This window comes from Amblyraja radiata, chromosome 1 (genome assembly GCF_010909765.2).
Source record: "Amblyraja radiata isolate CabotCenter1 chromosome 1, sAmbRad1.1.pri, whole genome shotgun sequence".
NCBI classification, from domain to species: domain Eukaryota; kingdom Metazoa; phylum Chordata; class Chondrichthyes; order Rajiformes; family Rajidae; genus Amblyraja; species Amblyraja radiata.
In genome coordinates, this window is record NC_045956.1 from 185,977,330 (window position 1) to 185,997,877 (window position 20,548).

General features: G+C 46.9%; 1 protein-coding gene across 1 annotated transcript in view; it reads right to left on the reverse strand.

Annotated features, from left to right (window-relative positions):
* The window catches only part of LOC116987847 (dedicator of cytokinesis protein 2-like), a 1,012,655-nt gene that overhangs the window by 839,400 nt on the left and 152,707 nt on the right, over window positions 1-20,548 (reverse strand). Inside the window, exons 9-10 of the mRNA XM_033044139.1 lie at window positions 17,895-17,976; window positions 16,186-16,321 (exon numbers count right to left, since the gene is read on the reverse strand). Coding sequence (XP_032900030.1) covers window positions 16,186-16,321; window positions 17,895-17,976 — 218 coding nt within the window. The remainder of the gene's footprint in view (window positions 1-16,185; window positions 16,322-17,894; window positions 17,977-20,548) is intronic.

Consider the following 20,548-nt stretch of genomic DNA (forward strand, 5'->3'; position numbering starts at 1 on the left):
ATTCCTTCTCTCCGTAGATGCTGCCTCACCCGCTGAGTTTCTCCAGCATTTTGGTCTACCTACAATATTTTAAATATGGCCTCACCAATGTGTTATGTAATTGTAAAATGACCTCCCAACTTCTGTACTTAATACTCTGACTGATTAAGGCCAATGAACCAAAAGCCTTCTTGACCATCCTACAGTATCTACCCGTGATGCCATCTTTAAGGACATGCACTCCTAGATCCCTCTGCTCTACAACACTCCCCAGAGTTCTGCCATTCACTGTGCACTGTAGGTCCAGCCCTGGTCAGACTTTCCAACACCTCGCACTGCTCTGTATTCCTCAGCCCACCTGGCCAACCGATCAACATCCTGCTGCAATGTTTGACAACCACCTTCACGATCTAGAATAACACCCACTTTAGTGTCATCTGCAAACTCGGCAATCATGCCATGTACATTCTCATCCCAATCATTGATGCAGATGACAAACAGTCATAGGCCCAGCATCGAACCTTGAGGCACGCCATTAGTCACAGGGTCTTTATCGTGGTTCATTAGTTAGTGAACAACAGCAATCTTGCCTTTCATGAGCGTTGTCTTCTGATACACATTCTGTCCACCCTTTTGATCAATAGTTACAATGGTTTGTTTTTATTAGTCAACTTTAGACTTTACACTATACATTGAAGCAGGCCCTTCGGCCAACCTTGCCCATGACCACCAACATGCCCCATCTACACTAGCCCCACCTGCCCACCCTTGGCATCTCATATTGAAACATATAAGATTGTTAAGGGTTTGGACACACTCGAGGCAGGAAACATGTTCCCGATGTTGGGGGAATCCAGAACCAGGGGCCACAGTTTAAGAATAATGAGTAAGCCATTTAGAACGGAGACGAGGAAACACTTTTTCTCACAGAGAGTTGTGAGTCTGTGGAATTCTCTGCCTCAGAGGGCGGTGGAGGCCGGTTCTCTGGATGCTTTCAAGAGAGAGCTATATAGGATTAAAAATAGCACAGTCAGGGGATAGAAACATAGAAACTTAGAAAATAGGTGCAGGAGTAGGCCATTCGGCCCTTCGAGCCAGCACCGCCATTCAATATGATCATGGCTGATCATCCAACTCAGTATCCTGTACCTGCCTTCTCTCCATACCCCCTGATCCCTTTAGCCACAAGGGCCACATCTAACTCCCTCTTAAATATAGCTATGGGGAGAAGGCAGGAACGGGGTACTGATTGTGGATGATCAGCCATGATCACATTGAATGGCGGTGCTGGCTCGAAGGGCCAAATGGCCTACTCCTGCACCTATTGTCCATTGTCTCCCTCTGAACCTTTCCTATCCATGTACCTGTCTTCATATGTTGGACTTTAGAGATATAACGTGGAAACAGGCCATTCAGCCCACTGAGTCGGTGCCAACCAATGATCACCCCGTACACTGGCACGATCCTACACACTGGGGACAACTTACAATTTACCAAAGCCTATAAACCTGTACGTCATTGGACTGTGGGTGGAAACCGGAGACCCTAGGGTAATGTAAAGAAAAGATCCTCTGTCAACAAAACGTGGATCTCCAGCTTACAACAGCACTTCCTAACAGCTTTATAGTTAACTTGGGCACACAGACTTGCTTAGGAACCAATTTCTAGTGATCAGGATTTAACACAGCACCAACCTCCATTAACAGTAAATCGAATACCAACCAAGCCTTGTTGTCCCCATTAAATGGTAATTAGACAATCCAAAACGAGAAATCCATATTCTCTATCCAAGCACATTTCTTTGTTTTCATGCAGGTGATCAATGTTTGTGTCTTCATCACTCTGACCACAGGATTGCTGAGTGGACTTTCTTCCTTGCAATATAAGTTCATAATTTTCTAGAGCAGAATTAGGCCATTCGGTTGATCTATCTCTCCCTCTCAACCCCATTCTCCTGCCTTCTCCCCATAACCCCTGACACCCGTACTAATCACAAATCTGACAATCCCCACCTTAAAAATATCCACTGACTTGGCCTTCACGGCCTTCTGTGGCAAATAATTGACCTTCATAAATTGTCCCTGGTGTGTAGGGAGTGGATGAGAAAGTGGGTTATTAATTTAATGGAAGTCCAGTAGGGAATCAGTGGGCTAAGGGCCTGTTTCTGGGTTGCATAACACCAGAACAGACATAAGGTGGTGAGATCTAGTACACATAATTATGGCGGTCACGGTGGCGCAGCGGTAGAGTTGCTGCCTTGCAGCGAATGCAGCGGCAGAGTTCCGGGTTCGATCCCGACTATGGGCGCTGTCTGTACGGAGTTTGTACGTTCTCTCCCCGTGACCTGTGTGGATTTTCTCCGAGATCTTCGGTTTCCTCCCACACTCCAACGACGTACAGGTTTGTAGGTTGATTGGCTTGGTGTAAATGTAAAAATTGTCCCTAGTGTGTGTAGGATAGTGTTAGTGTGCGGGGCTCGCTGGTCGGCGCGGACCCGGTGGGTCGAAGGGCCTGTTTCCGCACTGTGTCTCTAAACTAAACTACAAGATACAGTAAACACACAGGGTCTTTTGCCCAGAGTAGGGGAATCGAGAACCAGAGGACATAGGTTTACCGTGAGGGAGGAAAGATTTAATAGGGACCTGCGGGGTGTATGGAACGAGTTGTAGGAATAAATGAATGAACAAATGAATGAATGAATGAATGAATGAATGAATATGACGAGTCACAGTGAGATTCTTTCTTTTGCTAACCAAAGGTATGCAAAGAGTCACCAGATAAAGGGCGCCGACAATGTAACAAAGTAAACCACGCCGGGTTCTCCTTTGTTCTCCCCAGGAGGAGGTAGTTGAGCCAGGTACCATCACATCGTTTAAGAGGTGTTTGGACAGGTACATGGATAGAAACATAGAAAATAGATGCAGGAGTATCTGCTAGTCCTGTGACTAGTGGTGTGCCTCAGGGTTCGGTGCTGGGCCCGTTACTGTTTGTCATCTACATCAATGATTTGGATGAGAACATACAGGGCAAGATTAGCAAGTTTGCTGATGATACAAAAGTGAGTGGTTTTGCAGACAGTAAAGATGGTTGTGAACGATTGCAGCAGGATCTGGATCGATTGGCCAGGTGGGCGGAGGAATGGTTGATGGAATTTAATACAGAGAAGTGTGAAATGTTGCATTTTGGGATGTTGCACAAGGGCAGGACCTACACAGTGAATGGTAGGTCTCTGGGTAGTGTTGTAGAGCAGAGGGATCTTGGAGTACAGGTACAAGGTTCCTTGAAGGTCGAGTCACAGGTAGATAAGGTGGTCAAAAAGGCTTTTGGCACTTTGGCCTTGATCAGTCAGAGTATTGAGTATAGAAGTTGGGAGGTCATGCTGCAGTTGTACAAGACGTTGATGAGACCGCATTTAGAATATTGTGTTCTGTTCTGGGCACCATGTTATAGGAAAGGTATTGTCAAGCTTGAAAGGGTTCAGAAAAGATTTACAAGGATGTTGCCAGGACTAGAGGGTGTGAGCTATAGGGAAAGGTTGAGTAGGCTGGGTCTCTATTCCCTTCGAGCTAGCACCGCCATTCAATATGATCATGGCTGATCATCCAGAATCAGTGCCCTGTTCCTGCTTTCTCCCCATATCCCATGATTCCGTTAGCCCTGAAAGTGTTTTTATCTCCGTATCATTTTGAGTTTTGATCGTCCCGACGCAGATTTTTCACCGCCCCAACGCGGGAGTTTTCACCGTACTGACGCGGGGGACTTCGACCGGCAGCTGCAGGAGTTTTGATTGCCCCGACTGTGGATGGTTCGACTACCCCAATCGCGGGAGAATAAAGAAGAATAAGTTCAGACTTTTTTGCCTTCCATCACAGTGAGGATGTAGGGAATCTGCTATGGTGGATGTTTATGTTACATTTTATGCAGTTGTGTGCCTTGTTGCTCTTTTTCTCGTATGGCTGTATGGTAATTTGCATATCACTGCATCTTAATTGGTACATGTGACAATAAAGACCTTTGAAACCTCTTCACGGAGAGAAATCTGCTGAGATTCATCATTTTGGCCAGAATGCTACTCGAAGCCCACAAATGTCATTAGTTCTTAACTTCTTCTTCTGTACAGTAGGCGACACGGTGGCGCAGCAGTAGAGTTGCTGCCTCACAGCGCCAGAGACCCGTGTTCCATCATCACCACGGGTGCTGTCTGTACGGAGTCTGTACATTCTCCTCCACGGGACCTGCGTGGGTTTTCTCCGGGTGCTCCGGTTTCCTTCCACACTCCAAAGACGTACAGGTTTGTAGGTTAATTGGCTTCGGTAAATTGCAAATTGTACCTAGTGTGTTAGGATAGTGTTAGTACGTGCGTATCGCTGGTCGGCGCAGACTCGGTGGGCTGAAGGGCCTGTCTTCAGCTGGATCTCTAAACGAATCTCCAGAGGAGATTAAATGCCAACGCATACAAACAAATAATAAAAGTTGGAGCCACAGAACTGTACATATAGCCAACTCGTTCATCAACCCCTTATTACATTAGACATCAGTCCATTGCCCCTTGTGTGTAGGATCATTCGGGAATCATTGGTCGGTGCTGTTTCTCCATAGTAACGTCTAAAGAATAATGCATACTATAAGATGTAGGAGTAGAATTAGACTACTCAGCCAATCGAGTCTCCTCCGCTATTCCATCATGGCTCATCTATGTTTCCCTCTCAACCCCATTCTCTCCATAACCAATCCCCACTTTAAAAATATCCATTGACTTGGCCTCCACCGCCATCTGTGGCAATGAATTCCACAGATTCACCACCCTCTGATTAAAGAAATTCTTCCTCATCTCCATTCTAATGAGACCCCCTTTTATTCCGAGGCTGTGCCCTCTGTGCCCTTCTTCAGGGTTTCGACCTGAAACGTTGCCTATTTCTTTATCTCCATAGATGCTGCCTCACCCGTTGAGTTTCTCCAGCATTTTCTGTCTACTTTCAGGCCTTATATTTGGCCACTTTCAATGGATCAAACTGAGGCTTTCACAAGTACGGAGTCACCAAAATGATTGGGATAAATAATAATCCTACAATCCATGTGGAAATCATACCCTCGTTTAGCGCTTAGAACAGTATAGCACAGAAACAGGCCCTTCGGCCCATAGTGTCTATGCCGAACAATTGGGTGGTTGTACAACAAAACGTTGTCCCTCGGGTTCCTTATAAATCTTTCCCCCATCACCTTAAACCTATGTCCTCTAGTTCTTTATTCCCCCACTCTGGGTAAATGACTCACGCTCACAAGTTATAGCACTAGAATTAGGCCATTCGGCCCATCGAGTCTACTCTACCATTCAATCATGGCTGATCACTGCCTCCTAATCCCATTTCCCTGCCTTCTCCCCATAACCTTTCCTTTGACACCCGTTCTAATCAAGAATTTGTCAGTCTCTGCCTTAAAAATATCCACTGACTTGGTCTCCACAGCCCTCTGTGGCAATGAATTCCACAGATTCACCACCCTGCTTCTTCTTCTTGTGTGTGGCGTGCATAGCCTAAAGTTGTGGGACAACTTGTTCTATTTGATCTCATTTGATTGTGCACGCCGGGTTGATTGCATTCGTCGAAACAGGGCGGATCACGTGAAGGTTGCAATCTCCCACCCCGCCTCACCCGCTGAGTTCCTCCAGCATTTTTGTCAACCTTCAATTTTTTCAGCATCTGCAGTTCTTTCTTAAACATCTCTTTAAAGTGGATGGTTGAGGTATATTCTCTTAGCTCCAATAATATTTGCATGCTCCAGAGTGTCCCTGGGCTGTGTGGTCTCCTTGGGTTCCCAGGGTTGTTGTGTGTTTAATAAGTGGAGGCGCATGATCTGGGCTCCCTCTGCTGGGAAAGTTCCAATGGTTTACTGTTGGTTTGTACAGGCTGTTCTCTCCTTCCGTTGCAGGGTATTGCTTACTTAATGATCCCAGGAGGTAAACATTCACTAGTCATTCACTAGCCTCCAGCTGCCGTGCATTCTTATTTTATTTTACTTTATTCTAGTTTCTTTTAGTTTAGCTCAGTTGAGTTGAGTTTAGTTCAGCTTAGTTCCGTTTAGTTCAATTTAGTTTAGAGATACAGCACAGAAACAGGTCCTTTAGCCCACCGAGTCCAAACCGACCAGCAATCCCCGCATACTAGAGGGCCTGTCGCACTTGGCCGTCATTTGCGTGTAATTTAGGCGACATCATTTCCACGTCACCGCGCGCGACGTGACACGCACGTGATGCACGCATGGTGCGTGATGACATAGGCAGTGGCGCGTGGCTGCGCGCGGAGTCGCAGGATTTTGTGATGTACAACATCTTCACGCACCATCTGCGTGACGCGCAAATGACAGCCAAGTGGGACAGGCCCTTAACACTATCCGACACAGACTGGGGCCAATTTACATTTATACCAAGCCAATTAGCCTACAAACCTACAGAAATAGTCCATTGAGATGGCATGCAAGGCGCCAGGATTTGGCACCATTTTCAATGTCCTAGTCCACTCTCTAGGTGTTATGAGCGGTGCCCGATCTAGGCGAGCCCCAGGCTGCTGCGGGGCCTCCAGCCGTCACCTTCCCTTGGACGTGCAGAACGACCAGTGAACCCCCATCCCTCTCCTCACACATCCACCTTTGTTCTCACTGGCCACCGAGTCGGCACAGACCAGCGATCCCAGCACAGTAACACTATCCTACACCTACTAGGGACAAGTTACACTTACACCAAGCCAATCATCCTACAAACCTGTACGTCTTTGGAGTGTGGGAGGAAACCGATGATCTCGGAGAAAACACACGCATGTCACGGGGAGAACGTGCAAACTCCATACAGACAACATCTATAGTCAGGATCGAACCTGGGTCTACTTGCGCTGTAAGGTAGCAGCTCTACCGCTGCACCGCTGTGCCGCCCTACAGCCCCTCGACGGACCCAGTCCGCGCTAACCAGTGATCCCGGTACACTAGCACTATCCTACACACAAGGGATATGAGGAAACACTTTTTCTCACAGAGAGTGGTGAGTCTGTGGAATTCTCTGCCTCAGAGGGCGGTGGAGGCAGGTTCTCTGGATGCTTTCAAGAGAGAGCTGGATAGGGCTCTTAAAGGGGATATGGGGAGAAGGCAGGAACGGGGTACTGATTGGGGATGATCAGCCATGATCACATTGAATGGCGGTGCTGGCTCGAAGGGCCAATTGGCCTACTCCTGCACCTATTGTCTATTGTCTATTGACAAGTTCCAATGTTTACCGAAGCCAATTAACCTCCAAACCTGCATGTCTTTGGAATGTAGGAGGTGACCAGAGCACGCAGGGAAAACACACGTGGTCACGGGGAGAAGGTACAAACTCTGCACAGACAACACCCGTAGTCAGGATCGAACCCGGGTCTCTGGCGCTGTGAGGCTGCAACTCTACTGTTGTGCCACCATGCAACCCCTATCTTTCTGGCACGTTTTGCTGTGTCCCTTAGACATAGAGCATAGAAGAGTACAGCACAGGAATGTACAGACCCTCGCTCACCATTCAAAACATGAAAGCCGACAGACTAATCCCTTCTGCCTGTACGTGATTCCTCCATTCCTTGCACATCCATGTGCCTATCAAAACGCCTCTTAAACGCCACTATTGTATCTGTCTCCACCCCTGAACACAATATTCCAAGTGCTGTGCGATGAACATTTCATAATATTGTTGGCGCAGAAAAACATGGCGGCTCTTTGTGTATTGCCCAGGTGGGGCCTGTTGTATTATTTGACCAGGTTGCACGCAAAACAAAGCTCCAAGATGGCAGCCAACCCATGCGACAGAAGCAGATCAACAATCACCTATTACAATCTCATCACACGCTTACATTCTCCATGGTTTGTCACCTTGTCGTGGTGGAGAAGCTTGTATGGTCCTGAGATCCTGAGAGCGATGCAGTCAGGAGCTATCTATGCTCCTGGTAGGGCCACCCATGGCGGTAAGGTTGAGGGGGAGGTCTCTGACAAAGTGCAAACCAACCAAGACCTCAACGGTGGAACAGGCGGAGGACGATGGTTGACCTTAGTGGAGCGTCACAACGGCTGGGAAGGCGGATGAAGGCTGCAGCAGAAAAGGGTCTCCGGTCGTCTTGGACTCCATGCCACTGGATCCCGGCCCAGATCTGTCAAGGACCGTGGGGTGGCTGTCTGTGCACCAGTCTCCCCACGTTAAACAAAGTCACGCACAGGCATCCTCCATATAGGGAATAGCACCCTGGAGACACCCATGGTCAGCCACGACCGAAGAGGACCTAAGAATCACATTCTTAAATCTTTACTCCAACCGCAGCACTTCTGACTTTAACTATGATATCTGTACACTGTGGACGGCTCAATTATAATCACCTATTGTCTTTCCGCTGACTGGTTAGCACGCAACAAAAGCTTTTCACTGTACCTCGGTACACGTGACAATAAACTAAACTGAAATGAAACTTCAGTGGACGTAGGTACATGTGACATGTGAATCAATAAAGTGCGACTGGTCCATTTTGTTCAGTCAAAGACACTTCATCTTTTGTCGGAAGGAACTGCAGATATTATCTGAATGGTGGCCGATTAGAAAAGGGGGAGATGCAACGAGACCTGGGTGTCATGGTACACCAGTCATTGAAAGTAGGCATGCAGATGCAGCAGGCAGTGAAAAAAGCGAATGGTATGTTAGCATTCATAGCAAAAGGATTTGAGTATAGGAGCAGGGAGGTTCTACTGCAGTTGTACAGGGTCTTGGTGAGACCACACCTGGAGTATTGCGTACAGTTTTGGTCTCCTAATCTGAGGAAAGACATTCTTGCCATAGAGGGAGTACAGAGAAGGTTCACCAGACTGATTCCTGGGATGTCAGGACTTTCTTATGAAGAAAGACTGAATAGACTCGGCTTGTACTCGCTAGAATTTAGAAGATTGAGGGGGGATCTTATGGAAATGTACAAAATTCAAGTTCATTGGCTAAATTTAAGAGGGAGTTAGATGTGGCCCTGGTGGCTAAAGGGATCAGGGGGTATGGAGAGAAGGCAGGTACAGGATACTGAGTTGGATGATCAGCCATGATCATATTGAATGGTGGTGCAGGCTCGAAGGAAAGAATGGCCTACTCCTGCACCTATTTTCTATGTTTCTATGTTTCTATGCTGGTTTACATCAAAGACAGACACAAAATGCCAGAGTAACTCACGGGACAGGCAGCATCTCTAGAGAGATGCCTTCCCTCCAGAGATGCTGCCTGTCCTGCTGAGCTACTCCAGCATTTTGTGTCTGTTTATGCTTCATCTTTTGCAGATTTCCATTAAATATTTTTAGAAGTAATTATTCACCCCAGCTAATCAATCAGATTAATTTGTTGTCTGTGGCCTTTGATATTTTAATGACTTTCTGAATTTCAGCTATCTACCAGTTGATAAGTTCATAAGTGATAGGAGTGGTTCGACCTTGTTCGACCAAGTTTGCGGATGACACGAAGCTGGGGGGCAGTGTTAGCTGTGAGGAAGATGCTAGGAGACTGCAAGGTGACTTGGATAGGCTGGGTGAGTGGGCAAATGCATGGCAGATGCAGTATAATGTGGATAAATGTGAGGTTATCCACTTTGGTGGCAAAAACAGGAAAGTAGACTATTATCTAAATGGTGGCCGATTAGGAAAAGGGGAGATGCAACGAGACCTGGGTGTCACGGTACACCAGTCATTGAAAGTAGGCATGCAGGTGCAGCAGGCAGTGAAGAAAGCGAATGGTATGTTAGCATTCATAGCAAAAGGATTTAAGTATAGGAGCAGGGAGGTTCTACTGCAGTTGTACAGGGTCTTGGTGAGACCACACCTGGAGTACTGCGTACAGTTTTGGTCTCCAAATCTGAGGAAATACATTCTTGCCATAGAGGGAGTACAGAGAAGGTTCACCAGACTGATTCCTGGGATGTCAGGACTTTCATATGAAGAAAGACTGGATAGACTCGGCTTGTACTCGCTAGATTTTAGAAGATTGAGGGGGGAACTTATAGAAACTTACAAAATTCTTAAGGGGTTGGACAGGCTTGGTGCAGGAAAATTGTTCCCGATGTTGGGGAAGTCCAGAACAAGGGGTCACAGTTTAAGGATAAGGGGGAAATCTTTTAGGACCGAGATGAGAAAAACATTTTTCACACAGAGAGTGGTGAATCTGTGGAATTCTCTGCCACAGAAGGTAGTTGAGGCCAGTTCATTGGCTATATTTAAGAGGGAGTTAGATGTGGCCCTTGTGACTAAAGGGATCAGGGGGTATGGGGAGAAGGCAGGTACAGGATACTGAGTTGGATGATCAGCCATGATCATATTGAATGGCGGTGCAGGCTCGAAGGGCCGAATGGCCTACTCCTGCACCCATTTTCTATGTTTCTATGTTTCTATTCTCTGTTTTATTTCATGGTTTCAGCACCTACAGTTTTGGTTTCCGATTGATGCTGGCTGACGTTTCTATCGCTCTAAAACATTTGTTCTTTAAGCTCACGGCAATATTAAATGACTTCGGAAGACCTATTAATTCGTCAGTCAACTACCTATGTTACGCTGCCAAGAACGATGATACCATTATAACGATGAATTTGTAGCCCAATTATCAACGGTTCCAATTCCACCAGAATGAAGTATAAATAGAAATTGAATAATTGTGGACTTCAGTGGAGGGAGAAATCGTTCAGTAATACTGTGGATGCATGCATTCTTTCAGTCAGTCACTGTAATATTGTCGGGGGTGGGGGGGTAACAAAATATTTAGTATAGTTTAGTTTAGTTTAGAGATACAGTGCTGAAACAGGCCCTTCGGCCCACCGAGTCTGCACTGACCAGCGATCCTCGCACACTAGCACTATCCCACACACACTTGGGACAATTTACAATTTGACCAAAGCTAATTAACCTACAAACCTGTACATCTTTGGAGTGCGGGAGGAAACCCACGCTGGTCATGGGGAGAACGTACAAACTCCCTACAATCAGCACCCGTAGTCAGGATCGAACCCGTGTCTCCAGCGCTGTAAGGCAGCAACTCTACCGCTGCGCCACCATGCTGCCCGTGCACCACCTGGTATTAGGCACACTTGCTTACTTCAGTCGGGGCATTGAGAATAAAAGTCAAATGCAGTCTCATCAAGACATTGACGTGAACATAACGAACTGCAGATACTGGTTTACAAAGAAAAGACACAGAGTGCTGGAGTAACTCAGCGGATCAGGCAGCATCGCTGGTGTGTCAGATTAGTTACCATGGTAGCATGGCACCATGGTCAGCATGGATGAGTCGGGCCAAAAGGCCTGATTTATTTTCGCTTAGTTTAGAGATACAGCGCAGAAACAGGCCCTTCGGCCCAGCGAGTCCGTGCTGACCATTGATCCCCGCACACTATACGTGCGCCCTTATACGCATTTGTGTGGCGACTATTCGCATACCGTGACTATGCAAGCAAAGAGTTTTGCAGAGACTTAACAATAAAGTATTCATTCATTCATTCACTAGCGCGATCGTACACACACTAGGGACAATGTACTATTCCACCAATTAGCCTACATTTGCCCCACGCGGGTCCCGGGGAGAATGTACAAACTCCATAAAGACAGCACCCGTAGTCAGGATCGAACCGGGGTCTCTGGCTCTGTGAGGCAGCAAACCTACTGCAGCGCCACTGTGTTGCCCGTGCTGCTGTATGACAGCACGACTCTCGATTTCCCTTACTTGCACCTTTCCCCCATCCCCTCCCTCCCACCTCTTCATTCTCAGGCGCCTACATTGTGCCAGTGAAAGTCAATGAACAACATTTCATATCTTGACAAAGCACTTCAGGTCTTAACGCCAGGATCAGCTATTTCAGATGATAATCTACGCTTCCACTTTTTCAATCAGCGCACGCTGGCTTGCAATGACTCCGTGGGTGCCTTTTAATCTTCCATTCAATCCAGTTTTTTGTCAGGTTTGATTGTGGGGGAAATCACCATTAATATGACATTAGCCAATTGTGTTCTTCGAGCTGGCAGGAAAGTGCTGTAGTAACTCTTTGAGGAAAGATTGATCTGGAAGCTCACACACGCTGGCGCTCTTATTAACACACACGATACAGAGGGAGGGGAAACAAGTTGCAGAGCCGTAAATTTGTAAGTATTAGGAGCAGGATTAGGCCATTCGGCCCATCGAGTCTACTCTGCCATTCAATCATGGCAGATCTATCTTTCCCTCTTAACCTCATTCTCCTTCCTTCTCCCCATAAATCTTTTACACCCTTAAGGGCCTGTCCCACTTGAGCGTCATTTGCGCGTCACGCAGATGGAGCGCGAAGATTTTGTACATCCCAAAATCCTGGGGCGCCGCGCGCAACCGCGCTTCACTGCCAACGTCACCACGCACCGTGCGCGCATCACGCGTCGTGTGTCGTGACGCGTAAATGGTGTCGCGCAAATGACGGGCAAATTATGCCCAAGTGAGACAGGCCCTTTACTAATCACCTTAAAAATACCCAACTGACTTGGCCTCCACAGGATTGGATTGGATTGGATTGGATTCCTTTATTGTCATTCAGACCTTTCGGTCTGAACGAAATTTCGATTCCTGCAGTCATACATATAATAATAAATAACAAAACATACAATAAACACAAATTAACATCCACCACAGTGAGTTCACCAGGCACCTCCTCACAAGTCTTAAGTCTTAACGTCTCTGTCTCTTCCCTCCTTGTTCTCCCTCTACGTTGAGGCGATCCAGGCTTCCGTTGTTGTGACCCCGCCGGATGACGGTAAGTAAGTCCCGCGGCTCAACCGAGCTCCGCGAACGGGCTGGTTCAAGCTCCGTGGTCCGGGGTGGTAGAAGCTGCCGAAGTTGCCGCCCTCCAGTCCAGCGGACGCAGCTGTAGTTGCGGGAGCTCTGGAAAAACAGGTCACCAACCTGTGACCTGCGAGCTCCCGACGATGTCGTCCACTGGGCCCGCGGCCGAGCCCCGAATTCAGGTCGCCGCCGCCGGAACGCCGCCACAGCCCCGAAGCCCCGAAGCCGGGCCACCGCCACCAGAACGCCTCCACAGCTCCGAATTCGACCAGCCTCGCGTTGGTAAGTCCTGGCTGGCTCTGCCTCCGGAGCATTGAGGTCGGTCGCAGTTGGAGGCCGCAAGGTCCGCCATTAGGCCTCAGCACAGACGGAGGCAGAGAAGGAGGGATACGACAGAGTCGCATTCCCCCGAAGGAAGAGACAAAACAAATATGTTTCACCCCCCCCCCCCCCACACACACACATATACGCAACCTAATAAACTAAAATTTAACTAAAACAAGACAAAAGAAAACAACAAAAAAAGTAAAAACAGACGGACTGCAGGCGAGCCGCAGCTGTCAACAGCGCCGCCACTTCCGGAAAAGTCGTCATAGAGGAAGGAAACAGGCCTTTTGGCCACGCCAACAGACAGTAGACAATAGACAATAGAGGCAGGAGTAGGCCATTCAGCCCTTCGAGCCAGCACGGCCATTTAATGTGCATCATTAATGTGATAATGTAGTCAGGATCGAACCCGGGTCGTTGATGCTGTAAGGCAGTAACTCTACCGCTGCACCACTGTGCCGATCCAGTAACTTACTCCATCGCTTTATGTCTTTCCAAGGTGACGTTTCAGGTCGAGACCCTTGTTCAGACTGACGAACAGTACAGCAGACTAATGGGCCCTGCGGCCTACAATGTCCATGCCGCACATGATGCCTAGCTAAACTGATCTCTTCTGCCTCCAGTGGTCCACAACCCCCCATTCCGTGCACTTCCATGTGCCTATCTAACATCCTCTAAAACACCACTGTCGTATCAGCCTCCACCACCCCCCAAGGCAGCACGTTCCAGGACCCCACCACTCTCTGGGTAAAAAACTTGCCCCGTACATCCCGAGACTGGCGGGGCATCGGCCTTCTGCTCGATGATGGTCGAGATGTTGGACGTCAGGGGCAAGGGCCGGTAGGAGGGTGAACCGGCGTAAGGCCTCCAGCTGCAGCCTTCAAGGTCGGCTGCAGGAGGCACCCCCAGGACACAAAGATGGCCGGGCGAGGAGAGGAGAGGAGATGAAAGGAGAAGAGAGGAGAGGAAAGTACATCGAGAACGCGGGCCGACCCGACTATGGACTATGAATAATGGCGGCAAAAAAATGCGGCATCCACATATGTGATATACGCAACGTGAATTTCACCGTGCAGTTGCACGTGTGACAAATAAAGCTCTATTGTACCATGGCACATATCTGTTGAGCTACAGATATTGTCATATCTGTTTCAGGTCATCTATATATGTATAAAAATCTTGCCTTGTGTGTATGTGTGTGTGTGTGTGTGTGTGTGTGTGTGTGTGTGTGTGTGTGTGTGTGTGTGTGTGTGTGTGTGTGTGTGTGTGTGTGTGTGTGTGCGTGCGTGAGTGAGTGCGTGCGTGCGTTGTCATATCTGTTTCAGGTAATTTATATATGTATAAAAATCTTGCCTTGTTCCTGTGTGTGTGTGTGTGTGTGTGTGTGTGTATGTGTGTGTGTGTGTGCGTGCGTGCGTGCGTGCTTGCGTACGTGCGTGCGTACGTGCGTGCGTGTGCGTGTGTGTGTGTGCATGCGTGCGTGCGTGTGTGTGTGTGTGTGTGTGTGATTGTATTTTCGCCAAAATGGTACACAAAAGCGCGAAAGTATTTGCAGAACCTTACTCAGCTTTTTCCCATCGACAATGTAATAGGTTTCCTTCAGATTTGATGTTATATTTCACAACTTATTGATATTGAAAGTTTAAAAAAAGCCAACTTTGAAAATAGTAACTTGTTTTTATGAGGGAGACTCTTCCAGCAGCTTCCAGTGATGATGTCACAATGCCATTTCACAGTCCACCTATCACAATGGCATCTCATTTACATAGGCTGCTGAGTTCAACAATGACATCACAATGTGACCTGCCGTTGAAGTCTTCAAGCCCACACCGTTGCGAATGGTAACGGCAGCCAGGACTTTGCAGTCGCGCTGACATTTGTGCAGAACCTTACTCAGCTTTTTCCCGGCGTCGTTCTTACAAGTTTCCTTCAGATTTGATGTTATATTTCGCAGGTTATTGATATTTAAAGTTTTTTTAAAAAGCCAATTTTGAAAATATTAACTGCATTTGTGAGGGAGACTCTTCCAGCATCTCACAGTCATCTATTTACACAAGTTGCCGTGAAGATTCCAAAAACTGAAAATGACATCACAATATCATCTCTGCTGCCAATACACAAGCTATGAGAGTTGTAAGGAGAGGGACGTAGTGGGGGAGATTTAAAAGTTTTAAAGTGACAATTACTAGTTGGATTTCTTCACATCTGCACTGGCAGTTAGGCACTTATGACGTCACAATGCCCTACTGGCTACAATTTTCTATCCCAGAACACTGAGTCCTTCACAGCAAATGCCCTTCAGGGAAAGAATCTGCCAGCCTAAACCAGCACAGCAAAGTTTAATGATTAGATTGGATAACAAAAGATGGCCTTGTCAGTGGCACCTACATCACATCAAATCTTAGTGCAATCGCATTTTAAAAAAAGTTTTAAATGACCTGCACGATCGGGGGCTATGGGTGAGTGGTGGAATATTACAATGGGGAAACGGGTTGTGTTGGGGGAATGGGTGAGTGGTGGAATCTTACGTTGGGGAACGGGTTGCGTTGGGGCCCAGGCCTCCCGTGTTACAGGGACCCAACTGGTGAGTGGTGGAATCTTACGTTGGGGACCAGGTTGCGTTGGGGGACCAGGCCTCCTGTGGGGGCTCTGTGTTAGTGGTGGATTATTGCATTGGGAGAACGGGCTACGTTGGGAGAATGGGTGAGTGGTGGAAACGGGTTGCGTTGGGGGAACGGGTGAGTGGTGGATTATTGCGTTGGGGGATGGGGGCCAACGGGTCCCACTCAGTCTAATATCACAATAAAACACTGATGACTCTTGACAATTCTTAAATCTGTCCTGCTCCTGTATTTCATGTTCTTTGTACTCTTCCAAATCTCATTTCCCTCTCCCCTGACTCTCAGTCTGAGGAAGGGTCTTGACCCAAAACCTCACCTATTCCTTCTCTCCCGAGATGCTGCCTGTCCCGTTGAGTTAATGCCAGCATTTTGTGTATGTCCTGGATTGCCAAAGCTTTATAATCCCAAAAAAGTCCAAGTCGTGCATTTGTTCCATACCTGATACCCCCAATGGCCTTCTCAATCCTTGAGTCATTTTTTTAACGTTGCTCTCCTTCAGGTCCATTCGGCCCACCCGTACTATCTGGCACACCAAGTAAATCCTTTCACGATTCAAGTCTTTGTTTCCCAAATCCTAAAACAAAAATATGAAAGGTGAATAATAGTCTGCATGTTTGGTTTAGTGTAGTGTGGAGATACTTTTATGCACAACATGATCTGATCTGGCAGGCTAGCATGAAAAACAAAGCTTTTCACTGTACCTTGGCATACATGACAATAATAAACCTCGACCTAGGTCAAAAACCATCTCATGGAAGGACATCCTTAGAAGAGACTTACTACAAAGGTTTGGCTTAGTTTAGTTTAGTTTAAAGATAACAGGCCCTTCGGCCCACCGAGTTCACGCTGACCAGTGATCCCCGCACACTAACACTATCCTACACACACTGGGGACAATTTACAATTTTACCCAAAGCCAATTAACCTATAAACCTGTAGGTCTTTAGAATGCGAGAGGAAACCGGAGCACCCGGTGAAAACCCACGCAGGTCACGGAGAGAAGATGCAAACTCTGTACTAGCAGCCGTAGTCAGGATTGAACCCAGGTCTATGCCACTGTAAAGCAGTAACTCTACCACTGCACCACCATGTTGCCCCACCTTCATAGAATGGCCCACTGCTTCAGTGTCAATGTGCGCAAACTACTGCACTGTATACATCAACTTCTTAATAATCTTCTACCCCAAGTCCCCAAGATGCTACCAGAACATGGCATCTCTTTACGATCTGATCCCAAAAGAGGATCTATTACCATCAAATACAATCGACATACTCTTTTAAATCACTTTTCCTTTAGCTCTACCGATTATACTTGGGGGGGGGAATCACACCGTGCTGGAGTAACTCAATGGGTCAGGCAGCATCTCTAGGAGAACGTGGATAGGTGACGTTTCAGGCTTCAACCCTTTTTCAGACCAATCTGACACAAAACATCATTTATCCATGTTCTCCAGAGATGTTTCCTGACCCTCAGAGTTACTCCAGCATTTTGTGTCCTCTTTTGCAAACTAGCATCTGCAGTTTCGACGACTGTACTGAGATATGCTGATTGCATTTATGCACAGTGCCCAAGGACCAAATGCAGGCGGGTGGGACGTGTAGCTGGGGTATGTTGGCCAGTGTGGGCAAGTTGGGCCAAAGGGCCTGCTTCCACACCGTATCACTATAAAAGACTATAAAAAGGGGAAAGAACAGAAGAATGTATTGAGAAACAGAATAGAAACATTAAAAAAACATAGGTGCTGCAATAGGCCATTCGGCCCTTCGAGCCAGCACCGCCATTCAATATGATCATGGCTGATCATCCCCAATCAGTACCACATTCCTGCTTTTTCTCCATACCCCTTGATTCCTTTAGCCCTAAGGGCTAAATCAACATATCAACTCTAATCTAAGGAACTGCAGATGCTGGTTTAAACTGAAAATAGACACAAAAAGCTGGAGTAACTCAGAGGGACAGGCAGTATTTCTGGAGAGAAGAAATGGGCGACGTTTCGGGTCGAGACCCTTCTTCAGACTGAATATGCTGATTGTGTGAGATCAAAGAGAGTGGCAGGGCACTGGAATAAAACTGGGAATAAAACTGGACTCAACCAAATGGACCAAATGGCCTTATTCTGTGGCCTGAAAAAAGCCATGATACTCACAGTGAACACCACTTTCAAATTATTCAGCATGTCAATTTCCTTCGGTAAGCCTGTGCTCGCCCAGCGGAATAAATAGTTCTCACTGAAAATACAAGAATTAATTTTGTTAAACATGAATCATTTAGCAGCAGTCTCGACAGTCGTAAACATCACTCATAGAGTCAAAGAGCGATACAGCATGGAAACAGGCCCTTCGACCCAACTTGCCCACACCGGCCAACATGTCCCAGCTACACTCGTCCCACCTGTCTGCCTTTGGTCCATATCCCTCCAAACTTGTCCTATCCATGTGTTTAAGAAGGAACTGCAGATGCTGGAAAATCGAAGGTAGACAAAAGTGCTGGAGAAAAGCGGAGGAGGCAGCTAGGGCTACCGGAAATTGGAGAATTCAATGTTTATGCCGCTAGGGTGCAGACTGCCCAAGCAGAATATGAGGTGTTGCTCCTCCTTTTGTCCTATCCATGTACCAGTCTACCAGTTTCTTAAATGTTTGGATTGTCCCAGCCTCAATTACCTCACCTGGCAGCTTGCTCCATACACCCACCACTTTTTGTGTGAAAACGTTATCCCTCAGGTTCCTATTAAATCTTTCCCCCTTCAACTTGAACCTCTGTCCTCTGGTCCTCGATTCCCCCTCTCATTTGTAATCATCCCACCACAACCAAGAGGGCAGTGCTGAACTACACTCGGTCTTTGATGACCCTGGGACTATCCTTGATGGGACTTTGCTGGCTTTACCCCGCACTAAACGTTATTTCCCTTATCATGTATCTGTACACTGTAAATGGATCGATTGTAATCATGTATTGTCTTTCTGCTGACTGGTTAGCACGCAGCAAAAGCTTTTCACTGTACCTCGGTACACGTGACAATAAACTAAACTGAACATCCACAAGGAGATACGTTTTCTTCTTAGCTGTGGTAGATATCATTAGCACATGGATAGGAAAGGTTTAGTTTAGTTTAGTTTAATTTAGTTTAGAGATGCATTGCAGAAACAGGCCCTTCAGCCCACCGAGTCTGCACCGACCAGCGATCCCCACACATTAACACTATCCCACGCACACTGAGGATAATTTTACATTTTTGTGCATTGATGCCAAGCCAATTAACCTACAAACCTGTATGTCTTTGGAGTTTGAGAGGAAACCAAAGAGCTCGGAGAAAACCCACGCAGATCACGGGGAGAATGTACAAACTCCGTACAGACAGCGCCCGCGATCAGGATTGAACCTGGGTCTCTGGTGCTGTAAAACAGTAGCTCTACCGCTGCGCCACCGTACCGCCCTTAGAGAGATATTTAGAGTGATATGGGCCAAACGCAGGTAAATGGGACTAGCTTGGATGGGCATCTTGGTCAGCAGAGAATAGCCATAATCATACTAGTCATAAAGTGTGGAAACCGGACCTTTGGCACAACTTTCCCATGCCGATGTGAATTTGTGGAATACTCTGCCTCAGAAGGCAGTGGAGGCCGACTCACTACGAGCATTCAAAAGAGAGTTAGATAGAGCTCTTGGGGCGAGCGGAACCAGGGGATATGGGGAGAAGGCAGGAACGGGAGTACTGATTGTGGATGATCAGCCATGATCACAATGAATGGCGGTGCCGAATGGGCTCCTCCTGCACCAATTGTCTATGTGTCTACGATCAACATGCCCCCTCAACACTAGTTCCATCTGCCTGTGTTTGGCTCATATCCTTCTAAACCTGTCCTGTTCCTGTACCTATCTAAACCTTTTTTTAACATTGTGAGAGTGTCTGCCGCAACTACCTCCTCTAGGAACTTGTTCCATATACCTATTTCCCTTAGTATAAATAAAGTTGCCTCTCAGATTCCTATTAAATCTTTCCACCCTCATCTTAAACCTATGTCCTCTGGTTCTTGATTCCCCTACTCTGGGTAAAAGACTGCCTTCACCCGATCTATTCCTCTCATGATCTTGTTTGCCTTTATAAGATCACCCCTTATTATCCTACGCCCCAAGGTATATAACTCCTTTATAACTTCTGTACCAATATATAATCTCTAATCCCAATGGCTGACAAATTTGATTGATTGAATGAATGAATGAATGAATGAATGAATGAATGAATGAATGAATGAATGAATGAATGAATGACAGAAGAAAAAAAGATACAGCATGAAAATGAGACCCAGACCCTTCACACAAACCAGACTCCCCACCATTGACTCCATCTGCACGTCACGATGCTTCGGATAAGCAGGCAACTCCAGAAATAGTGGATGCATTAGTAATAATCTTTCAAAACTCTTTAGATTCTGGAGTAGTTCCTGAGGATTGGCGGGTAGCAAACGTAACCCCACTTTTTAAGAAGGGAGGGAGAGAGAAAACGGGGAATTACAGACCAGTTAGTCTAACATCGGTAGTGGGGAAACTACTAGAGTCAGTTATTAAAGATGGGATAGCAGCACATTTGGAAAGTGGTCAAATCATTGGACAAAGTCAGCACGGATTTACGAAAGGTAAATCATGTCTGACGAATCTTATAGAATTTTTCGAGGATGTAACTAGTAGCGTGGATAGGGGAGAACCAGTGGATGTGGTGTATCTGGACTTCCAGAAGGCTTTCGACAAGGTCCCACATAAGAGATTAGTATACAAACTTAAGGCACACGGCATTGGGGGTTC